The 25,777-nt window shown below is 42.1% G+C and overlaps 1 protein-coding gene across 1 annotated transcript in view; it reads left to right on the top strand.

Moving 5' to 3' along the window:
- SHISA6 (shisa family member 6) overlaps nt 1-25,519 on the top strand; it is a 279,526-nt gene extending 254,007 nt beyond the window's left edge. The window contains exons 4-6 of the mRNA XM_037143347.2: nt 19,680-19,736; nt 22,899-23,051; nt 24,704-25,519. Coding sequence (XP_036999242.2) covers nt 19,680-19,736; nt 22,899-23,051; nt 24,704-25,254 — 761 coding nt within the window. The 3' untranslated portion in view covers nt 25,255-25,519. The remainder of the gene's footprint in view (nt 1-19,679; nt 19,737-22,898; nt 23,052-24,703) is intronic.
- Nucleotides 25,520-25,777: the final 258 nt, after the last annotated feature.

Raw genomic sequence — 25,777 nt, 5'->3', positions numbered from 1 at the left:
CCTACAAACTCCACTGTCTTTATTCTTGGATTTCTTTTACATGAAACAATTGCCTACGTGTGATTCCCCCCTAACTCAAAAAACAAGGCTCTTTGTGGCCTTGTGCAAGGTTTCCCTTCTTTATGAAGCCTTCCCTAATTATACTTTACAAAAATATTCAAAGTATTTTATGTGCCATCTGCAATTATAGGTATGTACATTACTTGATTCAAAAATATGTGTTGAACACCTATTGTATGCAGATAGATTGTGTCAGATTCACCTTCATATATCCCAAGTGTTTAGGATAGTGGACTCACTTTTTCATCTTCATATGCTTATTGAGTGAAAGCACTGTTAGGCAGCTTGGGAAACACAAAGATGAATCCTCTATCACTCACAATCATCAACCTATAGTAACAGTTACAGCCTTTTCAGAAGAGATGGGGCATGTACACATCTAATTATAGCCCAGTGTAGGAAGTGGTATGTGCCCCCAAGAATTTACAGGGCATCGTAAGAGAGTACACAGTGAGGAGAGATGGCCTGAAGGGTTGGAGAAGGCTGCAATGGAGGGGGAATCTTTTCACTGGCTTTGAAGAGTGGATGAGAATTTAGCAAGTGGCCAAAGGGGAAAAGACTTTCCAGGGAGAATGAATCAGAGTGCAGGGCAGTGATGGCATATGGCTGCATATTAGATGAGACTAAGAAGGTCATGGGCACAAGAGTGAACATGGGAGGGCAGGTCACCATACTCCAGGGGACCCTGACTCACTGCCTGAAAGTGGTGCTCCCCATGGTGGTCCCCAGAAAAAGAGCACTTGCTGCCTTAGCTCCTGCATTCCTAAGTGTCTAAGAGGCAGGCACTGATTGGATGGTGGTTTTTAGATGAAGGAACCAAAGGGCTGCCAAGGAAGGTTAAGATATGCCAGCAGTCTGGGACAATGCACAGACAGATGAGGAAGAACTACACTGCTCTGAGCTGAGTCGGTAATAGTCTTCATGGAGGTGGATGGGTGGGTATGAGAATGGGTCCTGTAGATCAGAAATTGCATGAGATTTTCTCCAGGTATCAACCATTTATTACCAGGTAGCAGATCAAGAGAACCTAAGTCCTCCTAGAAACTCAATCTCCACTAGAAATTGCAGCTGTGTAGTTGATGCTGCACATCAGCCTACGTTTGCACATTCCAGCAAAATGATAGTATAGTGTAGAGTTCAAGGACACTGCATTTGGAGGCTTTAGATGTGAGTTTGAGTCTGGGTTCAGCCGCTTACTTTCTGAGCAACTTTGGGCAACTCTGTCATTTTATAAAATGCGAATGATCTCATGGAACCATTGTGAGGTTTCAATGACATGATACTTGTAAATTACTTAGCACAGTAACTTACAATACATGATAACAGATAGAAAAAAAGATTATTGTCTTTGTCTTTACTGTGTTTACTCCCAAACACAGTAAAACTCCATTTATACTGGGGTAGGAATGCTTGTGGTTTCTTGGGTCACACACCAGGCTTAGAGTGTCCTCCAATTGGTCTTGCAATGTAAAGAATGAATACAAAGGTTAAAAATGGACCCAGATCACAAAAAAGGATTTACTTCCTAATCAGAAATATAATACTGTCAGATACACTTGTAACACCATATTACAGGATATACGCAGAACCTCTGCTGACCTACTTTGTATCTGAAATATTTTGGGGTTTCCCCTAAGGCTAAATGCCCTCTAAATATCAGTCATCCCTCCGTTCCAGTTATTTCATTTGGAGTCACCTTTTACAACATTGGGCCACTCTGTATCACCCAGTAGCTTGCTGTCCCACTCCCAGGTAATCCCAGGGCACTGGGAAGTCAAGGCTGACTTTCCAGGGTATGATTTAAACAGCTCTCAGGAATATGCTCAGCCCTTATTGCTAGAAGGATGATTGGTCCCTTGGAGCCAAAGGGATGGTAAATACACCTTCTGTGGTGATTAAAATAACAACTAGCAGAACAAACACAGCTCCAGTGCCTCCAGACTCAGAGAAGCTGAAGTTGTCCCTTCTAAAGAGGCAGCAGGTGGCAGGCAGCTCTTAGGGAAACCTAAAGTTTGTCTTTTTCAGTGAATCTGGCAGAAGACACATTGTTTTTTCCTGTGTGGGCATAACAACTCATGCAATGACATTTGTTTCAGCAGGATTGAAAATGAAAATCCTTGCCCAAAGTGGGGAGGTCAGGCAGGCCCCTGAGGGAGGCACTCACAGGAAGTTGGGTTCTCTGTGGGGGCCCAGGAGACTCAAAGCCTCTGCAATTTGAGGAGCAAACAGAGGCAGAGAGGAGGAGTGAGTGTGGACAGGAAGGCAGTGACTGATGCTCTCACAATGTCACTGGCAACCAACCTGTCATCTTGGGAGGAATCTCATCCTCTGACACCATGACTCACAGGCCCACCTCTCTCCACTGACCTTTTCATGCCACCAAGATTAAAGGGGTTGTATCGGATACATTAGAATGTCAATGAATCCTCAAGAAATGTTCAGTGTGTGTTGGATTTGAGGTGGGGAGGAAGGGGTGCCCCACTCCTCCTCCACACACACTCATATCTGGACACAGGTAAACTATTACAACCCACAGATGTGGCTACAGGCCCAGAAAATCTGCCACTCTGAGCCTGAGTAAGGGGGTAGAGGATAGCAAGAGAAAGTGGGATAAGCAGCCAAGCCTCATCAGTGGGGCCTCTTGTCCATTTTCTGCCACTGCAAGAGTGGATTGATTTACTTATTCATTTAAAAAGTTGCACAAGTGCCCCCCAAAACTCATCCTAAGGAATATTAGGTTGAGGTACACAAAAAAGTGTGATCAGCCTTCATAAATGTTCAATGTATTAATAGTAGAGGAGAAATGCCATACATGCAGAACCATCTTCGAATAAGCAAATGAATGTGACAGAGAAGTAAAAAGCCAAAATAACACAATTAAGCACCAAAAGCAAAGGGTGTGGTAATAAATGCTCCAATTATCAGAAGGGCAAGGAGGAGCATTTTGCATCAGAGGACTCAAGGATGACTTTATAGAGATGAAACTGGAGTTTCACCTTCAAGAATTGGAAGAGCTTGGGGTAAATAAGGAGGAGAAGAGCAAGTTAGGTGGAAAACATTCTTGAGCAAAGCACCAAGGTAGAGATGGGGGTTGCGAATAGCAGAGGGAAAATCAGTCCACATGACTCAGTGATGTGTTGGTTGAGATGAAATGGGCCTAGACTACGGGCAGCTTGGAAAATTCAGGGTCATCTACTGCATTTCTCAAAGCATGGTCCACATTTCAGCTACACAAGTATTACCTGGGGCTGGTCTCAGATCACCTAAATCTTAATTCATGGGGTGGGTGAAGGATCCAGGATTCTTTTTTATGAGTTCCTTTTCCTAGATCCTACTAGTTTCTTAGGTATACTAGTTCAAAATCTTTCGGCCTTGGGCATCTAATATTTAAGCTTCTGGTAGTTTATAACATTTGCAGGCTGAAGGCTGGGATGAGTTAGCATTTTAGAAAGGCTAATCTAGCAGGAGTGTGCAAGGTGGACCTACAGAGGCAGAGACCAAAGTGGCAGAAATTAAGTTGTTACCATGGCAATTGTAGACTGTGGCAAGGAGGCCTAAAACTTGGGAATCTGTAACCAATATGCATAGTACTTTACTTTGTACTCAGGATCCCATTGATCAAGTCATTCTTTGTGTCTTTGGGTGTTATTTGTACCTCACAACCTTCCTATGCCTCACTGAACAGAAATTACTTTTGCTACATCTGTCATTGAATTTTCACCAGGAATGTCCAACACCAGATACTCTTCTCTTTCACCCTCTCCCACTCCCACACACACATACATAAGCAAACACACACACACATACAGACACATGGCATGCACACAGTTTCTGTGCTACACAGAGAAAGCTAGTCATTTCCCTTAGCAGGTAAACCAGACACCAATGCAAAGTACTCACTGTCAGCTCCAGCAACCTTGCAGTTGTTTCCAAGAGACCTGTTAACTCTTGATGGTCCACAGAGGTCCACCTTGCTTCTCTGCTTCCTTCAGACAGCCTCAGAGCTCATCTAGAGATAGATAGCTTTGTCACTTTATACTCTTGTCAGCATATTGATCAATGAGCCCTGAGCAATCATTAAGAGTTGTGTTCTCCAGCCCAATCCATCAGGACACTGAAGGCTCTGACTGGGCACTGTGCCAAGGCCCAGAACTCCCTGAAGAGGGAGAGGGAAGACTGATAATTGAAGGAGTGAAGATGTGATCCACTGATACTTCCAGGGAGAGACAGGATGCCAAATCCAACAGATCATATACATATCACCATACACAGGAGCTCCAGGGTAACCATTAAGCCTTCCTGTTCTTTGTACATCATGAATTCTGCTTTTCTCCATCCTGTAACAGCACCTAACACCTAATTCCAAACTCCATTCATTGCCTAGAACACCATCTGCCTAAACCCCTACAGACCATCTTTAAAATGTGCTAGAGTAGCAGTTTTCAGAGAGGGTTAATAAAAACTGTGCTGCATTTTTCCATTTGACCCTCTATATCTGTTCTCCATCCTAACTCAGTCTCCTGGATGCTAAGCTTTATGGATTGCTTCTTTGGGTCCTCATGTTCTATGGATGTTTATTGGGTTGGTAAACAGGCAACCCTGGAAAGAGATCAAAAGGATGGAGGCTAGTGAAGTTGGGGTATACTTATTTCCCAGGCTATCTTCTGGAACATTCATGAGGGATTGGATGTGTTCCTCAACCAAAGATCAGGGGGTCGTGTCTACATAGATCTCTCTTCCTTTGGGTCCCAGAAGCCACTCCCTTTACCACTCAGGCCTGGTTTGGATAAAGCCTGTCACTTTTCCTAGTCCCGAGGCACTGTACCATCCCTTATGGGTTCCCTACTTCTTGGTCACACCTTTGAAAATAGTCACTTTATTAAAACCCCATAAAACACTCACATGGACATGTATCTGTTTTTTGTTTGTACCTGTGTTAGGTGAAAAAAGTTCCCCACAGTCAAATAACTAGCAAAATAAATTATTTATGGCTAGACCTCTCAGAGCCTTTAACATGCATCATGGGTATCCAAGAAGAAGGGTATATAGTGTGTAGTATCCAAAGCTTATTAATCCAGAACCACACTCCATTCTGCCCCCGACCAATTCCGGAATTCGGAGTAAGTATCTCAGGGAAGTCAGATGAACACTGAGAGCCAAATGCAGCTAGCACATGAGGGCAAAGCTACTAAACAATACATAGATCCTGGGCATTTCCACTAGAAGACACAAGAAGGCTTTGTGAATAGCATGCAAGCTTTCATGAAAGCAAGACAATGCTTTTGCAAGGCAATAACACAGTGTGAAAAGAACACTGCCTAAGACCTAGTCCTTTCTCAGCCACTAACTTTGTGATCTTGGTCTGGTCACTGCATTTCTCTGTGCCTCTTTTCTCAACATAAAAAGAAGTAGCTGAATTTGATCTGCAGATTTTTAAATATATAAGCACTGGAACTATTTCTTCAAATGAAATCTCAGGAAGAAACCCAATCCAGAAGACAGATGAAAATCAAACTGCTCTGGATGAGGTGAGGTTGAAGGGACTGTGCTGAGACAACACTCCCTAGACTCTGCTTCTCCAACAGTGGCCCTCGAGGCAATTCCAAGGACCCCACATGGTTTCCCAGATCCAGTTTTAGAAGCACTATTCTAGAGGTCTCCTGAAATGCATGATGGGTGGGACCACAAGGTAGTCCTCACATGTAATTATTGCCAAAGACATTAAAGTGGTAAAATATACAGAGACATACCATGCTCATGGATTGAAAAACTCAACAGGATAAACATGTCAGTTCTCCCAAAATAATACAAAGATTTAACATGATTCCTATCAACATCCTTGCAACACTTTTTTGTAGATATAGACAATATTATTGTGAAATTTATATGGAAAGACAAAGGAATTAGTAGAGATAAAATAATTTTAAAAAGGAAAAATAGAGTGGGAGGGGTCAGCCTACTTAATTTGAAGAAATATATAGCTACAGTAAGCAAGACTGCCTGGTATTGGCAGAGCATACACATCTAGATTGATGGAAAAGAACAGAAAAGGCAGAAATAGACCCACACAAGTATGTTCAACTGATTTTTTGACAAGTGTGCAGAAGAAATTAAATGGAAGAAAGAGGGCCTTTTTAAGAAGTGATGCTGGAACAATTTGACACAGTAAGAAAAAAAACTCAACCTAAACCTAAGTCTCCTACTTTATATAAAATTTAAAGCAAAATACATGGTGGATTTAAATGTAAAATATAAAACTATAAAACTTCTAGGAAAAACAGGAAAAATCTTTGGGATCTAGGGTCAGGAAAAGTTTTTTTAGCACAGCCTATAAAATAAAAAATTAATAAATTGGACTTCATCAAAATGAAAACTTCTGTTCTGCAAAGACCCTGTTAAAAGGATGACAGGACAAACTCAGCTGGGGAAACATTTACACACTATATTCCACAAATAAGTATTACCTAGGATATAAAAAAACTCTCAAAATGTAACAGAAAAAATGCAAACAATACAATTAGAAAGTGGGCAAAAGTAATCAAGAGACATTTCACTGAAGATTTACAGATGAAAAAAATGAGCACAATGAAAAGATGTTTAGCATCATTAGCCATCAAAGAAATGCAAATTAAAGCTACAATGAAATATCATTACTAAAAAGAGCTAAAATTAAAAATAGTAGCAACACCAAATGCTGGCAAGGATGTGGAGAAACTGGACCATTCATTCATTGCTGGTGGGAATGTAAATTGGTGCAGCCATGCTAGAAAGCAGTTTTGCACACTCTTAAAAGCATTAAACATGGGGGAGGGAAGATGGTGAGGGAGTAGGATGGAGCAGATTCCGTTTCCCCTACACAGGGGAGAAAAATCTAGGGAGGAACAGAACAAACAGCCAACAGTTCCCCAGCATATATGAAAATAAGAGACCAGAAATTTAACGGACACCGAAAAACCAGACGGCTTCAGGACAGTAGGGTCTCAGGGACCAGAGCAAAGACAGGAACAGCAGCGGCCTTGGCCGGTTGTCTACCACGGACTCTTCAGGAGCCCCGGGCCTGCCGAAGGGTCCTTGGGAGAGAGCTGGGTCATCAGGTCCCTCCCTCCCTGGGCCAAGCCAAGCAAGGTTGGGCAACACCAGGAGAGACCTGTTTTCTTGAGTTTACTTAGAGGGTGATAAGGACAAAGGGCGGTGATCAAGCTTGGACTCTGTGGTTGCCAGCTCAGGAGAATTGAGAAGCGCAGTGTCGGGCTCTGACTCTAATAGTCACCGGTCTGGCTGGGGGATTAGGCTGGGCTGAGAGGCAGGCTTTCTTAAGGAGAAATTGTTTGGAAAGTAAACTGAAGGATTCTCCTGAGACAGCCCTTTGGCCTGCTCCCCACCCAGCCTGGCAGCGATCCAGAGGTTGGGTGGAAACCCTCGAATTCCCCCACAGAACTGGGAAGGTCTGTGTCAGATCCCGTCGGATGCAGTTAGCCTGCCCACACCCCAGCCCACAGCGAGGACCCCCCGGGGAAAGTGCTCCGAAGAGGACCTAGATCCCCTTTGTGGGGTGCTGGGGAGAGGCACCAGGTTAGCTCTTGGGAAAGTACTTGCAGAAAGACCACACAAATTGCCCCTCAGCTTGCTGTAGCCATAAAAACTGGTTCAGCCAATTTGAAACCAACAAGAGATTTTTTAAAGTAATCTTTTATCTTTTTAATTTTATTATTGTTTTATCTTTCAATACTTTTTTTCTCTCTTTTCTTCTTTCCTGTTTTATTCCTTCTTCCTTTCTTTATTCTCACTTCTTTTGTATTTTAATACTATCTTTGTATTCTTTCTCTTTCTTTATAGGTGTCTTTGCCTTGGCTGGTTATATTGTATCACTTGACAGGTTTCCCCTGTTCTCTCCTCCACAGTGTATTGCTAATTTTCTATACTTCACACCACTTGTTTTTGTTTAGCACACTACCTAAAGTTCTATACCCCCTATTGATGTTACCCTGATCACATAGAGTCTGTCATATGATTGCTGCTTTAATATTATTGTAAATAATAGCTGTTCTATGCAACTGTATATACTTCACAACACATCTCCGGGATCTTAGCCCACTTCACAGTTTCCTAAATTCTAGTACTGTAGTGATTAACTCTATTTGCTCACACACTACACCAATTTACTATCCTTTACTCTCACTTTACCTCAGAATCTGACCTCCCTCAACCTCACTGCTTTCTAGATTCAACTCCCAAGCCTTCCCTCCCCAACAAGAGACTTATCTTGTGTCCATCCTCTCTTAAAAGTGGCAAGTTGGGTTGAAGATTACAGTTAACATTATATATAACCTAAAGATCTTCTGTCTCTTCTCCACCAGCTGTGACTGTAAATATCATAAAATACTCTCCCGCTGTCATAAATCATTTTGCCTCCCCCTCCAACTGAACACACACAAAAAGGAGTAGGTGGAAGTGGAGAACACCAGGAAACCCAAAGGAGACTGCACCATTGAATTTCACAGGCATTCCACCACAGAAGTTCACACCATAAACCCAGGGAGTCAGAACAGATCAATTTAAGAAGTTGAGGCTAACAAGAAGAGTCTCACAAACAATGAGAAGACAAAGAAACAATCCCTAAGTGAAAGGAAAGAAGGAAGCCTCAGAAAGAATGTTAGATGAAACAGAGGGAAGTCAACTATCAGATATTGAATTCAAAGCACTGCTTATCAGGAAGTTCAAAGAGCTCACAACCAGCTACCAGAAACTGCAGGGGACCTACAATAAACTCACTGCAAACTATATCAACATGAAAAAGGAAATAGAAGCTATCAACAGGGTCCAAGAAGAAATGAAGAATATAATCTCTGAACCGAAGAACACAGTGGAAGGAAGCAAAAGCAGGATTGATGAAGCAGAAGATTGGATCAGTGAGTTGCAGGACAAAGTAGGAAAAAACACCCAAAAAGAGCAAGAAAAAGAAAACAGGCTCAGAAATAATGAAGACAGATGAAGAGAAATGCAAGACAATATGAAACATAATAATATCAAATAATAGAGATACTAAAAGAAGAAGAAGAGCAAGGGATAGAAAATCTATTTGAAAAAGTAATGATGGAAAAGTTCCCTAATTTGATGAGAGAAAAATCACACAAATGCAGGAAACACAGAGAGTCCCAATAGAGAGGAACCCAAAGAGGCCCACTTCAAGACACATCATCATTAAAATGGCAAAACTGCAAGACAAAGAGAGAATCTTAAAAGTAGCAAGGGAGAAACAAAAACACAAGGGAGTCCCAATAAACTTACCTGCTTACTTCTCAATGGAAATACTCCAAGCAACAAGAGAATGGCAAGAAATATTCCAAGTAATGAGAACCAGAGGCCTGCAATCAAGAATACTTTACCCAGAAAGGCTCTCAATCAAGATAGAAGACCAAATAAAGAGCTTCCAAGACAAAAGAAGTCTAAAAGAATATGCTTCCATCAAACCATCTCTGCAAGAGATGCTAAAAGGACTGCTTTAAGGAAAGGAAAGAAAAGAGAGAGACAGAGAGGAACACAGGTACAAAAATGGCAATGAATAAGTAGCTATCAATAATAACATAAAGTGTAAATGGATTAAATGCTCCAATCAAAAGACATAGACTAGCTGAATGGATAAGAAAGCATGACCCACACATATGCTGCCTACATGAGACCCACCTCAGGACAAAAGACCTACGCAGACTAAAAGTGAAGAGCTGAAAACAAATTTTCCAAGCAAATGGGCAAGAAAAAAAGCCAGGGTAGCAATACTCATATCAGACAAGATAGACTTCAAAAAAAGGGCCATAAAGAGAGACCCAAAAAGTCACTTCATAATACTCAAGGGAACAATCCACCAAGAAGACATTAACATCATAAATATATATGTACCCAACATAGGAGCATCAAAATATATAAGAAACTCTTAGAGAACTTGAAGAAAGATATTGACAGCAACACAATTATAGTAGGGGGTTTTAAAACCTCACTGTCAAAAATGGACAGATCTTTCAAACAAAATATCTACAAAGATACTGTAGCATTAAACAATGCCCTAGATGAAATGGACTTAACTGATATATATAGAGCCCTTCATCCCAAAGAAGCTAAATACACATTCTTTTCAAATGTACACGGAACATTTTCAAAGATAGACCACATAATAGGACACAAAATGAGCCTCAACAAATTCAAGAAAATTGAACTCATACCAAGCATTTTCTCTGACCACAAGGGACTGAAACTGGAAAACAAACCAAAAGGAAAACACCCAAAACACTCAAAATCATAGAGATTGAATGGCATGCTACTAAACAATGATTGAGTCAAGAGTAAAATTAGGGAAGAAATCAAAAAGTTTCTGAAAACAAATGAAAATGAACTCACAACAACCCAAAACTTATGGGATACAGTGAAGGCAGTCCTGAGAGGGAAGTTCATAGCAATACAGGCCTACCTGAAAAAGATAGAAACATTTCAAACAAACAACCTAACCCTACACCTAAAAGAACTCGAGGAACAATAACAAAGACAGCCCAGAGCAAGTAGAAGGAAGGAAATAACAAAGATCAGAGCAGAATTAAATGACACAGAGACTAAAAGCACAATTCTAAGGATCAATGAATCCAGGAGATGGTTTTTTGAAAATATAAACAAAATAGACAAGCCTTTAAGTAGGCTCGTCAAGAAAAGAAGAGAGAGGACACAAATAAACATAATCAGAAATGAAAGAGGAGAGATCACAACTGATACGACAGAAATAGAAGGGATTGTAAGAAATTACTATGAAGAACTGTATGACAAGAAATTTGAAAACCTAGAGGAAATGGACAAATTTCTAGAAAAATATAACCTTCCAAAATTCAATGAAGAAGAAGCAGAATGCCTTAACAGATCAATAACAACAGATGATATTGAAGCAATAATCAAAAACTCCCACCACATAAAAGCCCTGGACCAGATGGTTTGACAGGAGAATTCTACAAAGCATTTAAGGAAGAGCTAACTCCTACTCTTCACAGACTATTCCAAAAAATCCAGAATGATGAAAGACTCCCAAACTTTTTTTATGAAACCAGCATCATCCTAATTCCAAAACCAGATAAAGACATAACAACAAAAAAAAAACTTCAGGCCAATATTGCTGATGAACATAGATGCTAAAATCCTGAACAAAATGTTGGCAAATCGCATCCAACAATACATTAAAAAGATCATACACCGTGACCAAGTGGGATTCATCCCAGGGATGCAAGGATGGTTCAATATTTGCAAATCAGTGAATGTAATACATCACATAAACAAAAGCAAAGACGAAAATCACATGATCATATCAATAGATGTGGGAAAAGCTTTTGATAAAGTACAACACCCATTTATGATAAGAACGCTCAGCAAAGTGGAAATAGAGGGAGCATTCCTCAACATAATAAAGGCCACATATGCGAGACCTACAGCCAACATCATCCTCAATGGGCGAAAACTAAAATCTTTTCCAATAAGATCAGGAACAAGACAAGGTTGTCCACTTTCACCACTTCTATTCAATACAGTATTGGAAATTTTAGCCACCGTGATCAGACAAGAAAAGAAAGTAAAAGGCATTCAAATTAGAAAGGATGAAACAAAACTATCATTGTTTGCAGATGATGTGATAGTGTACATGGAAAATCCCATAGAATCTACCTAAAAACTGCTCAACCTAATAAATAAATTTGGCAAAACAGCGGGATACAAAGTCAATATCCAGAAATCAAAGGCATTTTTGTATGCTAACAATGAAACAACAGAAGCAGAAATCAAGAAAAAAATCCCATTCAATATAGCAAAAAGAAAAATAAAATACCTAGGAATAAACCTAACCAAGGTGGTAAAAGACCTATATACAGAAAACTACACAGCACTGAAGAAAGAAATCAAGGAAGACCCAAACAAATGGAAATATATACCATGTTCATGGATTGGAAGAATTAACATCATCAAAATGTCCATACTACCCAAAGCAATATACAGATTCAATGCAATACCTATTAAAATACCAATGGCATATTTCACAGACATAGAACAAATGCTTCAAAAAATTATATGGAACCATAAACGACCCCAAATAGCAGCTGCAATTTTGAGAAAGAAGAACAAAGTAGGAGGGATCACAATACCCGATACCCAAGTGTACTACAAGACCACTGTAATCAAAACAGCCTGGTACTGCCATAAAAACAGGCACATAGACCTATGGAACAGAACAGAGAGCCCAGAAATAAACCCAAGTCTCTATGGGCAATTAATATTCGACAAAGGGGGCAGTAACATAAAATTGAGTAAAAATAGCCTCTTCAACAAATGGTGTTGGGAGAACTGGACAGCTATATGCAAAAAAAAAAAAATTAAACTTGAGCATCAACTTACACCATACACCAAAATAAATTCAAGATGGAGAAAAGACTTAAATATAAGCCATGACACTATTAAAATTGCAAAGGAAAACATTGGCAGGAAAATCTCAGATATTTCACGCAGCAACATTTTTGCTGATGTCTCCCCTCGAGCAAGGGACATAAAGGAAAGAATAAACAAATGGGATCTCATCAAAATAAAAAGCTTTCTTTGCATGGCTAAAGAAAACAGTATTAAAATAAAAAGGGAACCAACTATATGGGAAAAATATTTGCCAATGATACCTCAGACAAGGGTTTAATCTCCAAAATATACAAAGAACTTACACGACTCTACTCTAAGAAGACAAACAACCCAATTAAAAAATGGACAAAGGACTGGAACAGACACTTCTCCAAGGAGGACATACAGAGGATCCAGAGACACATGAAAAGATGCTCAATATCATTATCTATCAGAGAGATGCAAATTAAAACCACAATGAGATACCACTTTACATTGGTCAGGATGGCCATCATAAACAAAGCAACAAATGTTGGAGAGGTTGTGAGGAAAAGGGGACCCTAATCCATTGCTGGTGGGATTGCAGACTGGTACAGGCCATTATGGAAAACAGTATAGAATTTTCTAAGAAAACTAAAAATGAATATGCCTTTTGACCCAGCAATTCCACTGCTAGGAGTATATCCTAAGAATCCTGAAACACCAATGCAAAAGAACCTATGCACCCCAATGTTCAGAGCAGCACAATTTACAATAGCCAAGAGTTGGAAGCAACCTAGGTGCCCATCAGTAAATGAATGGATCCAAAAAACTATGGTACATTTACACAATGGAATTCTATGCAGCAGAAAGAAAGAAGGAGCTTCTCCTTTGCAACAGCATGGATGAAACTGGAAAGCATTATGCTGAGTGAAATAAGCCAGGCAGTGAAAGAAAAATACCATATGATCTCACCTTTAACAGGAAGCTAAACAGCAAAACAAACAAGCAAGCAAAATATAACCAAAGAGACTGAAATGCAGAGCAGGCTGACAGTGACCAGAGGGGGGAGGAGAGGGAATTTCAGGGGAAAAGAGGAGGGATTCACAAGAACAAGTATAAAGGACACATGGAGAAAAACTAACAGGGGTGGAAGTGGAAGGGAGGTGGGGAGCACTAGGAGGTGGGATGAGATGGGAATAAAAGACAGAAAACTGTATTTGAACAATAATTAAATAAAAAAATAACAATCACACTGAAAAAAAAAGCAAAACGACGATGGTATGACACCTTATACCTGTCAGAGTGTCTATCATCAATAAATCAACAAAAAAGTGTTGCTGAGAATGTGGAGAAAAGGAAACTCTTGTGCAGTGTTTGTGGGAATGCAAATTGATATAGTTACTGTGGAAAACAGTATGGAGTTTTCTCAATAAATTTAAAAATGTAAAAAGAAAAGCATTAAACATGCTACTAGCATATAACCCAACAATTGTGTTCCTAGGCTTTTATCCAAGATAAATGAAGACTTATGTCAACACAAAAACCTGCATGTGAATGTTTATAGCATCTGTACTCATAATACTCTAATGTTGAAAACAACCCAAATGTTCAAATAAACAAACATCCATATCATGGAATATTGACTACATGGCAATAAAAAGGAATAAATTATTGGTACATGCAACAGCCTGGATGAATCTCCCAAGTATTATGCTCAATAAATATCCAAGGTATTATGCATTCCTAAGGATCACATAATATATAATTCCATTTATACAACATTCTCGAAATGACAAAATTATAGACACGATGCCAAGGGTTAATAAAGGGGTGAATGCAGAGAGGGAGTGGGAATGGCTATAAACAGGGGTCATGAGGAACCCTTCCCATGATGGAAATGTTCTCTACCTTGACTGTCAATGTCAATATTCTGGTTTGGATATAATACTGTAGTTTTACAAAATGTTACCACTGGGAAAACTGGCTAAAGAGTACACAAGGTATCTGTATTCTTTCTTATAGTTGCATGTGAATCTACAGTTACCTCAAAATAAAATCAGTGCAGTAAAGGCAACATTTATTTCACTTTTAAATCCTCAATTTGGGTAGGGTTCAGTGGGTATTGCTTGTCTCTGTTCTGCTTGTTTGATTTTGAGTGGCCAGAGGGCTGGAGGCTGGAGCCCTCTGAATTCCAGCTCACTCATTTCTGGCAGTTTCATGACAGTTGTTGATGGGTACCTAGCTGGAGATATCAGCTCTGACATTTGGCCTCTGCACATGGCCTGGACATCCTTCCAGCATGGCGGCTGGGATCCAAGGTAGAGTGTGCTGAAAGACAGAGCCAGGTGAGAGCCATCTCACCTTCAGCATTGTAATCGAGGAAGTCATACAGTGTCACTTCTGTGCACCCGGCTCACTGGAACAGTCACAAAGGCCATCAGTTCAGAGGAGAGGGAGAAAATACTCTGTCCAGTGGAGAAATGGGGAAATTATGGGAGAGCACTGGAATTAGAAATATAACTGTGGCCATCATTATAAAATATAATGTGTCAGCCTTTAAGGACCTACTTTTTCTCAAATCTATAAGATTGCCCATGTTTTACCTATTTTCCATGGGTCCAGCTGTGAAAAGAGCCCATATTTATTTCTTATAATGATTCCTAATTTCTGAAAAAGGCGCTCTAATGGCCTAGGGTGAGTCAGGTATTCACACCTGGCCAGATCAGCCATGACCTAGAGGTTGGGCCATGTGCAGGGGCACAAGGTCATGTTGTATTACAACTGTAACAGGGAGTGGGGGGACATTGGACTAGAAGGGAGGGCAGTTCTCTGAGAAGAAGGATTCACTTTAACTACCAAGGCAACCCAGAATGTGCCAAAGCACAAAGGTAGATTTTCCTTAAAAATGAAATGCCATGCACAAAGGCTACAAGCATAAAATAATGTGACCCAGAAAGTGTAAATATAAAAGGATGGTCAAAGTTGATCAGGCAAAAACAAACAAACAGAAAGGTGGGTTGGCGATGTAAGTATCAGATTAACAGGACTTAAAAGGGAAAGAAGGCATGAAATAGGACAGAAAGTATTACTTAATGTTGATAAAGGGTGCCAGCCCCATAGAAGACATAAGAATTGTGAGCCTTTTGTATTGATAATGCAGTTATGAAATACATGAAACTGATTCTATAACAAATACAAAGAAAAAAATGACAGGAGTGCAAGCATAGCAGGACACCTTAACACATCTCCTGCTGTGTTAAGACCCGCAAACACAAGTCTTTGACAGATTAAGTACCCCAAGAATAAATTTAGGATAGAGAGGAGCTGAATGATGTATTTCATTTGTCTGAATTAATAAATATATGTCAGTTTTGTATTCTACAAAAAGAGAACATACCTTTACTTCAAGAACTCACAAAACATTTACAAAAATTGATCGTGTATTAGCCCACAAAAGAAATCTCAACAAATTCCAAAAAGCAGAAACTGAACAGGCCCTGTTTTCTGACCACAAGGTGATAAAACAGAAAATTAATGGCAAAAGTTCAAACCAACAAATCCAAACACTTTGAAAGTTAGCAACACTTTACTCAGGAACTCTGGGTCAGAGAGAAAATCCAGGCTGCAATTACAGATCATTCTGGACACAACAACATTAAGAACATTCTGTATCCAGTGCTCATGGGATAGTGCCAGAGACAAATTTAGAGCAAAAGACCTTATATTAGCAGAAAAGAGTAGGAAAAAAAATGGACTAATGATTCAGACCCAGAAATTAGAAAACTATAACAAACCAAACCAAAGAAAATTAGGAGGCAGGGATGAACAAATTCAAAAGCACAAAGTAACAATGTGAAGACAACAAACACACAAAAATTGATATGTATAAGAGGCAGCTCTTTGAAAAAACAATAATACAAATAAACTGCTTAGCAACAAAGCATGAATGCAAGAAATTAAGAATAAGAAAGGGGGTATAATTTCATATATAGAGCTTTTTAGGGAATGTTACAGTTTTAAACTGATAAAGTTTAAAAGGTCCAGTGGATTTAAGAAAAAAGAAATTACAAATTTAATTTATAGTTAGAAAACTTGAGTAAATCAACGTGCAAGGAAAAAGTTGCCAAGCATGCAAAGCAGTATGTATAATGATTAAGGACGTGGGCTGTGGCACCAGCCTGCCTGGGTTTCATCTCCAAGTCACCTGTTGGACAAATTATTCTACACCTCCAACAGTCAGTTTCCTTACCTGTAAGTTGATGATACTATCTATGTCCCAAAGTTTTGTGCAAGAACAGAATCACAAGTCAACCTCCTACCACTGTATGACCTGGACTCCCCAAATAAGACACCAGACATATTTTTTATTACTTGTTTCCTTCAAACTTCCAAAGAACAGATATTTTACATGCTGCATTAATAGTTTCAAGGCATACAGAAAGATGGAACCCTATTCATCAGACTTTACAAAATCATTATCTTGATATAAAAAGCTGACATCTTAGCACAAAAAAAATACAAATTTTCTTTATGAATCCATATAGATTAAAAATATGTGCAAAAGGAACCCAGTGTTATAATGAAAGGATATGACACCAGAATCAAATAAGGTATTTCCCAGGGATAGGTGGGTGATTCAACGTGAGGAAATCTATCAATCCACTTTGTCGCATTGCCAGGTCACCAGCAGTGCATTGACTCAGAAATGTTGCTTTTAGTTATTTGCTTAAGGAAATGAGACATGACCAAAATCTGTGTTTAATGTTATTTGGTGCAACATTACTAAACTTTTAAACAACCTCAATACACAATAATAGGGGAGTTCTTAAGTACATATACTAAATAAACATATTATATTTGTTATCTATAGAAATACACAATAGATTGTTCAACAGAAAGGATGAGTGTAAAACCACCTAAAATATTTAAAAGAATATTCTAAAACATGAAAATATATTCAAGACATACTTCCCACTAAGTGTAAAGGAATTGAGTTAAAAATAGTATCTATAGTGTTCTTATATATGTAGAAACTATACATATTTATCTATATATGTATATGTACATATATGTATGAACATGTTTCCTCACATGTTTGTTATTTTGCATAAGTGTGATAATCAAATCACCACATTTTTCTCCATTTTAAGAGCTATAATCTAATTCTCACTCTTCTTAAAGTGAAAAATGCTACAGGTTATTCACAGCAATGTTAGAGAGAGAGAGAGAGAGAGTGTGTGTGTGTGTGTGTGTGTGTGCACAGGTGTGAACATACATACAGTGTTTTATAGGGGATGGGAAATAAAAGGAAATACAATGAAATGCCACTATGGAAATTATGACTCTATGAATGGAACATGAGAAGTAGTTATGTCTAGTTGATGCATTCTACCCTTCAACCTGGGTTCTCTCACTTCTTGGAATGGTCTCTTTGATGCTGCTATATTGGCTAAAAAGAAATAAACCAAAATAACAACAACTACAAACCATGAAACTAGTTTTCTCCTTTCCTCTGGAGTATAAGCAGAATAATCTCTTCTTTATCTCCCTTGTTAGATTCTCTCTCTTTGCTTACATCCAGATCCAGTATAGAATTGATTCAACCTTGGGCAAATGCTTTTTTCCCCTGGATATAACTTAATATTCTGTCTTAGGAAAGAAGAATATCTTCATTTAAGAAACTCTGGCTTGCTTCCCAAACTCACACCCCACTGGATTGTGTCTATGGCTATTTAAAGTGTGTGTTCTGACCCGGTGGAATGATGTAATGATTCCATGGATATGGAAAATTTTGTCTGTTAGGAGCAAACAAGATGATTTGTCTTAGAAATGACCAGAGATTAGAGCTAAGAGAAATCTAAACAAGAAGATATATTGTGGGTCTGGGTAGAGGAGATGGCTATAAGAACAGTATTTGGGGACTCATTAAATATGGAGGATGAAGGGAGGGGAATGGTGAACAATAGCCAAAGTTTTGCATTCCAAGCTCATGGAATAATAAAACATTTTTCTTCAATGTTCATAGACTGAAGCTTGAACATTGAAGAAAAAAATGAAGATCTCACTTTGGGCTTTAATAGCTTGGGCTAAGGGCAGGAATTTCAATCGGACATCAATAAGCATTTTAAAATCTAACTCCACAGACCAGATGGACATCAAGTTAGAAATGCAGATTTGAGAACTATCAGTTTGGGCAAGAAGGTAGAGCCCAAGTCTTTGAGAAGATAACTGAACCTTATGAAGCACTGGTGTTTAGAGAATAGAAGAGGAAAGGGGATCTAGTGAAGGAGCTGGAGAAAGAGTAGCCAGAGGATATAATGCCCACGGTAGGAAAGATGGTTTCAATAATAAGACATAAGGAAATAAAAACAGATCTAGCCCTAAAACAATCGCAGAGCTATAATTCATTGTTTTTTTTTAAAGATTTTATTAAAAAATAAAATTTTTAGAGAAAGGGGAAGGGAGGGAGAAAAAGAGGAAGAAAAACATCAATGTGCAGCTGCCTCCTGCATGCCCCCAACTGGGGACCTGGTCTGCAACCAAGGTATGTGCCCTGACTGGGAATCGAACTGGTGAGCCTTTGGTTCACAGGCCAGTGCTCAATCCACTGAGCCACATCAGCCTGAGCTATAATCTATGGTTTAGATAAACTAAAGCAAAGACCTCATGTCTCCTCTTCCTCTGGTTTTAACTGAAATTAGATGCTTGTACATTTGGTAAACAAAAATGTGATGTTGACTTTAAGCAATAATGTCTCTGATGTTGGAGTGATCCTCCACCATGGAAGAAAAGAAGCAAGGCCCTTTCTTAACCCATTTTCACTTGCAACCTTTCATTTGGACTCTGGACTTTGGCTACTATGACTCTATTAATTTTGTGTCATGTTCAGTCCACATGGACTTTTGCATTATTAATTAAAATACATGTTTATTTTTTAAGTATCAGGCTATGTCATTTATAGGTAGGACACAACCTAGAACCCAGAACTCCTCACCCCAGGCAGCGGACAGTTCATGTCACCTTTTAGCATCTCAGGACACACCCAGACACCCAGAGACCTGGGACAAATCAAAGCCTCCTAAGATGTAAGCACCTCAGGTTAGGGTGTCTTCTTCCTGGCTAACCACACCCGAATAACCCCTCCCTAAAGAGGGACCCCTCTGCTGCTGTGTTGGAGAGACAATGGACTGCCTGAACCTCTTCTTTAAAACTTTCTTTTCTATGATTTTCAGGTGATCGTCAGTATAACCATCCGATTTTAAGCAGTGCTACCCAGACCCCTACCCATGGTGAGAGATGACTCTGCATTCCGGCCTCATTCCAGGTGGCTCCACTCTAACTACAGCGGCCTAAACAGGCATCAGAACTATGGGCACTGACTCACGAAGCTAAGGAGGTGTAAGGAGTCAGGTGTCCACCTTCCCTTAGGGCCACGGTACCTCACTCTCATATGTACTGTTGTTCCCTTAGTGTCCTGTCTCTGATGTGAGAGTGGTCTTCCACCATGGAAGAAAAGAAGTGAGGCTCTTTCTTAACCCATTTTCACTTGCAACCTAGATCACATCTCACAGCCATCAATTCTATATGTCCACAGCAAGGAGTGAACACTCTTCTCTGCCCAAGGCTACTTGTGGTACCATTTAAAAGCGACATGAGACTCAGTAAACTATTGATCGTCCCCAACCAAACTAATGAAGATTGGATAAAATACAAAACCAAACTGTGTGATTTGAGCTTCAGCTAGGGAAGAAGCTAAATGCTAGAGAGCCCAGGAATGTCAGCGTAGGGCCAGGGGATTACAGAGCCACCTTTCCTTCTTAGTTTATAGCATCCTCCCACCTGATCACAGCCTCACATATGCCATGGCAGAGCAAAACTATTTTTGGCACTTGCTCAGAACTTAACAGAACATATGCCAGCCATGCCATGTAAGTTGTGAACTGTCAGTCATTCTCTCTTTGCTTGGAAGAATGTGAAAACACCATTCAATTTTAGTGAGAGAAAAACTCAAAACAAAGATAAATTCTAAGCCTACCTGGCAGAGAGACCTGCCACTCTCGTGTAAGATTACTCTCTGCCTCAGCACTGAGACCGAGGAATATTGTAATCAGGAGGCCAGAAGTGGGCTGGTTTGGTGTCCCTCTCCAGTACTGGGCTCCTAGGGAAATATGTGATGTTTAAAGCAGTGACTTGATAGGATGTCTCAGGCTGTGGAGTCTAGGAAAATTAGAACAGGAAGAAATTTAAGAAATTATTTAAAAGAAATTGATGCCATTTCTCATTCATTACCATTTCTTGGAGTGGTGATGTTGATACTGGGAATAGAAAGAAGGGTCCACATATAAAACATTCAGGAAAAGAATTGGGAAACCTTAGTTACTAACTGAATATGGTCGACAAGAGTCAATTATGAGTGAGCTATGATTAATAGGAAGAATAAGGGGGTGTCTTATTCACACAATCTAAGGAATAAGGAAAGCAGTTGGTGCGTACAGGAGATGGAGCTATTGGTGGCAAGTTTGCATCTAGAACTGGGTATGATCATAGGAAACACAAAGAAAACCATTGAACAAGCAGTTAGAAATGCATGCACGAAGTCTGGAGGGAGGTTACAGCTGAAGATGTAAGTTATGCTTCAGAAGCAGTATCAGAAGCCTTGGGAGTAGGAACAATCTGTGCAAGAAGGCTGAGAGAGAAAAGCAGAAGGCAGAGAGCCTGGGGGATGCCCAGGGCAATGAAGCAGCAGCAGGAAGAGGAGCCACAAAAGGCCAGCAAAGAGTGCTTCCCTTGCTTAGTAGCATTCTGAAGGAATATCCATGTGCTGGTTTTCCCCAGGAGGAGCCAACATGAGCACAACCTCCTGGTTACCGAGGGAGAAATCATTCTTTCCTCCCCCTCTTCCTACTTTCTTTTTCTGTCTGGTATCAGGAGATGGGGGCCAATGAATGAGACCTGGTCCCTGCCCTTGAGCAACTCACAACCTAGCAGAGGCAGGGTTTTCTCTGGATTCTTTCTTTGGGTGCCAATGCTTTTCCCAGGAGCTGGCAGAGCAACTATTAAGAGAAATGACCTGTGTTCACTCAATTAACCAAAGAGCATTAATTGGATCCTTATTTTGAGCCAAGCACTGTGAAGGCATCAGAAAAATTAGAAAGCAAGAATTCTGCTGGCAAGGAGTCAGCAATCTTTGGAGATGAAGATTAACTTGAGTGAAATGAAGGGAAATGATGGAGACATCAACGGAGTGACAAGGCCTTGAAGACTAGAAATCACTGTGGACTGAAAAGACGTGACATTGTCATAGAGAAGTCTTGAGTGAAGGGAGAATATGGCTAGAGGAAGAGTGAGAAAGGGCATTGTAGCATGAAAGAAAGCAGGAGCCAGGGGCCAGGGCCATCCTAGTGATGGCAGAAGGCAAGGGAGACCTGGCCTAGGCTCGGTGGCCTGTTTTGGAGAAGAAAGCAGGCTAAGAACACTCAGAAGTGTTGCATTTGAAAGTGGATGAGTTGAGTAATGCTTATGGATGCTCTTGGCAGCCAAAGGTGAAGAAACAAGAGCTGAGGGGCTGGTGGCTACTCCCCAGCTGTGGGTAGCACTGCTCTCAGCATCCTGCTCACTTCATTTCCTGGCATCTATCCCTGTGCATGCCAGGGAGGCTCTTGGTGTACAGCATGTTCTGATCTCTCAGGGATGCTGAGCATGCCCCAACCCCTCACATACATGCTGGTGTGAACACCAGCTCATTGCCTGAGCTTCTCTGTCTTTGTCCCCAGTACCACAGGAACCAGTGAAGGCAGGACAGTTCAGAGAAGCTGGGAGTTGCCTATACTGAAACTACCCTTAGATTAAGCGTAGGAGTGCCTCTCTCTGTCCCCCAGTTCACAGAATTCTTCTCTTCTAAGTGTTAGCATTCACTTTGCCAAGAGGCACAGGCAGCCACAATCCCCTGTTACTTTTGTCCAAAGTTAGAGCTTTCCCCTTCACAGGTGTCCCAAACCAAAGTGGATCAAGTGATAGGAGAGCCACTCACCTACCTTACTTCTGGGAATGGTACCACTACTTACTTCTTCATAAATACCTGTTGACTTCTTGCTGTGCCTCAAGTCAGTCAAGCACCAGGACATATTTGTCTTCCTTTCCCAGGCCTGCATTCCTCTCCATCAGGCTTACATCCCTATCAGACAGTGCAGTGGTGTACCAGGGGATAGTTTGTCATTCAGGGAAGGGTAAGCTGCCAACAGAGTCAGTGGCGGGAAAGGTAGCACCTGCACCCAAGCTTGTTGACAGCTGGAACTGAGCATTAGGGAAAGTGAGTTTCCAGCACCGTCTGTGTCCTAGCACCTGGGGCAGTAAAGTGGGACGGGGATGTAACATAGAGCCAGGACCCTCTCCCTCCTGCCTCCCCAGCCCGTGTCCTCACTAATGCGATGCATCCCTCCCTTCTTTTGCAGAGAAGCCACGGATGAACAACATCCTGACATCAGCCACTGAGCCCTATGACCTGTCATTCTCCCGCTCCTTCCAGAACTTGGCCCACCTGCCCCCATCCTACGAGTCTGCAGTGAAGTCCCACCCCAGCAAGTACTCATCCCTAAAGCGGCTAAGTAAGTGTGGTTGTCCTGGGTCTACCTCTCAGCAATCATGACACCCTCCTGTGTCTCACTCTCTTGCCCTACACTTGAGGGACTGGTGTGGAGTCCCAAGAACAAAGAGTGAGGGTAGCACAGAAGAAGACAATCAACGAGTGCCTTGTTTTTGTTATATTGGGCCTAAGTTCATTCCCCATGGATAGAAGAGGCTGTGGCATGCCCAGGTCTGTGTGCCCACAGCTGGCATGCAGGAGAAAACCCTCCCCAGCCTTGTCCCACCTACCACCGTCAAAACCATGGGCTTCCTCACTCTCAAGGTCTTGGAGGAGAGGCTACCAATACCAGCACTTTTTGGGTTTCATCATGGAGACCTGGCTGTGGAAGGGCCCATAAACCACCCTCTCCATAACCCAGCCAACCCTGTCTTGAGAAGCTGAGGCTCCCCACTCCCACCACACACTCCATTTCATCACTTGAGTCCAGTTCATCCAGTTGTCTCAGCTCTGCATCTGAGTCTGGGGAGGCTCTGGGGACTGAGGGGTTGAAGACATTACAATGACTAAAAGGTACATGGTGGAAGAGATTTTCTTTCCTAGCTTTCCAGCCCTTGGAACTTCTCCCCTCATGTCCCCGAGTCTATTTTCATGACACCCAACTTCAGGCTGAGTATTTGCTTGAAGCTATACATTAACCTGCCATGATATAAGTTCAGCCCATGAGTTCATATCAGCCACCTAAAAGGTGGAATGGTACATGTCTATGGCCAAAAGTGGGAATCACCAATGATCCAAGGAATCAGATGTATGCCCAAGGTGAGAGAATATATGGCTCAGGAGGCAAAATCTACCCACTGGTTACCCTCTGGAAAAACTAAGGAGCCGTGAGCATTCCCATATTCTGCAGAGATATAAAAGTCTGTCTGTGGGAAGCCAAACAGGCTTATGTACATCCTGGGTAGGAGGTTCAAGAGTTCGGCAGGCCGTGTGATCTGGGGATGGCCACCTGGATGGCAACAAGGGCGGAGCATCTGCATGAGGTGCACCGTTACTCTGGCCTTCTCCCGCTGTGGGCACAGGGGAGGTATGTGTAGGCTGGATTCTGTGGGATGCCCATGTGTCGGCTTCCTAGGCATTGGCTCTTACTCCAGAGAAAGTGTTACTATGTTACTAAATTACCAGTTAAACATTTTCGTAAGTGCCTCTTGGGCTGGAGCATCTTTATTCTAGCAGGAGTCTGGTTCTGCAATCCACCTTTGGAGACAGGCCCCGATTCTCATGTAAAAACTGCTGGCTGCTCCCTGGGAGCCATCCTGTCTCAGGACATGTGTGGTGGCAGCAGGCCTGGAGCAGGAGTTCAGAGGCCAGGGCTTGCCTCCACTTAGCCATGAACTCCCTGGAGAGCTCCCAGAAGCCCCTTAGTCCCTGCACACATGAGGTGATGCTGGCCGAGGCAGTGGCATTGCCAGGGAACATACTCTCCAGCCAGCCCCCCACATGGCAGGTCTGAATCAGAACCTGCATTCAAGTTTAACAAGCCCCTAGGGACCCATCTGCATATTTATTGGAAAAGGACTCCCTCCACCCTCCACCTGTCTGGGCTGCAGTCCTGCCTTCAGTGTAGTGTCACCTTGTCACCCCAGCTGGTGTCTCTCTGTCTCTCCCCTGCAGCCGACAAGGAGGCTGATGAGTATTACATGAGGAGGAGGCATCTGCCAGACCTGGCTGCCCGTGGCACTCTCCCCCTCAATGTCATCCAGATGTCCCAGCAGAAGCCCTTGCCTCGAGAGAGGCCCCGGCGGCCCATCCGTGCCATGTCGCAGGACAGGGTGCTGTCCCCGGTGCGAGGCCTGCCAGATGAGTTCAGCGTGCCCTTTGACCGAATCCTGTCCGATGAGCAGCTGCTGTCCACCGAGCGCCTGCACTCCCAGGACCCACTGTTGTCCCCGGAGCGGACGGCCTTCCCCCAGCAGGCCCTGTCCAGGGCCCTCTCACACACAGATGTCTTTGTGTCCACACCCATGCTGGAACGCTACCGCATGACTAAGATGCACTCCCATCCCAGTGCCTCCAGTAACTCCTATGCCACGCTGGGCCAGAGCCAGACAGCGGCCAAGCGCCAGGCCTTCGCCTCGCGCAGACACAACACGGTGGAGCAGCTGCACTATATCCCCGGCCACCACACCTGCTACTCAGCCAGCAAGACCGAAGTGACCGTGTGACCACCTGGACAGGGCCAGGTACCTGGCAGAGCTGGGCAGGAACAGGAGGGGTCGGGAGCAGAGCTTCGAGCCCCGAGTCTCCCTTCCCTTGTCCCCTCTGGAGGAGGAGGGGGATGGGCTCTCTTTGTTCAGAAAGCCATACTCCCCGGAAGGATGCAACCTAGTGGCCTGGCAAAGCACACTCAAACTGGGACCACTCACTCTCGCAGGAGAGTCAAGGGGAGTGAGCAGAGGCCAGCCTCACCCCTGCCACCATCACCAACTCCCTTTCTGTTCCATGTCCTCTCTCCCCTTCTGGGGCTTAGCTGCAGGTCACTCAGCCAAGAGTCCCTGGCCTGACCCTGGTCTGAAGGTGCCTCGGGTTTGATCTGGCCAGCAGGTGCAGTCAGAGGGCTGGCAGAGCAGGCTACTCGGTCTCAATTATGTACCTAGAACCACATCATGGGAATCTTCTAGTGCCTAAAAACTGCCTGCTCACTCTTGCCCTTGGAGACAGGGAGCTGCTGAGTCCATAAGCACAACA

This window comes from Artibeus jamaicensis, unplaced genomic scaffold, assembly GCF_021234435.1.
Source record: "Artibeus jamaicensis isolate MK-2021 breed Jamaican fruit bat unplaced genomic scaffold, CSHL_Jam_final contig_781, whole genome shotgun sequence".
NCBI classification, from domain to species: Eukaryota; Metazoa; Chordata; class Mammalia; order Chiroptera; family Phyllostomidae; genus Artibeus; species Artibeus jamaicensis.
Note: the sequence above shows the minus strand (reverse complement) of the source record. Positions and strands in the feature narration are given on the sequence as shown.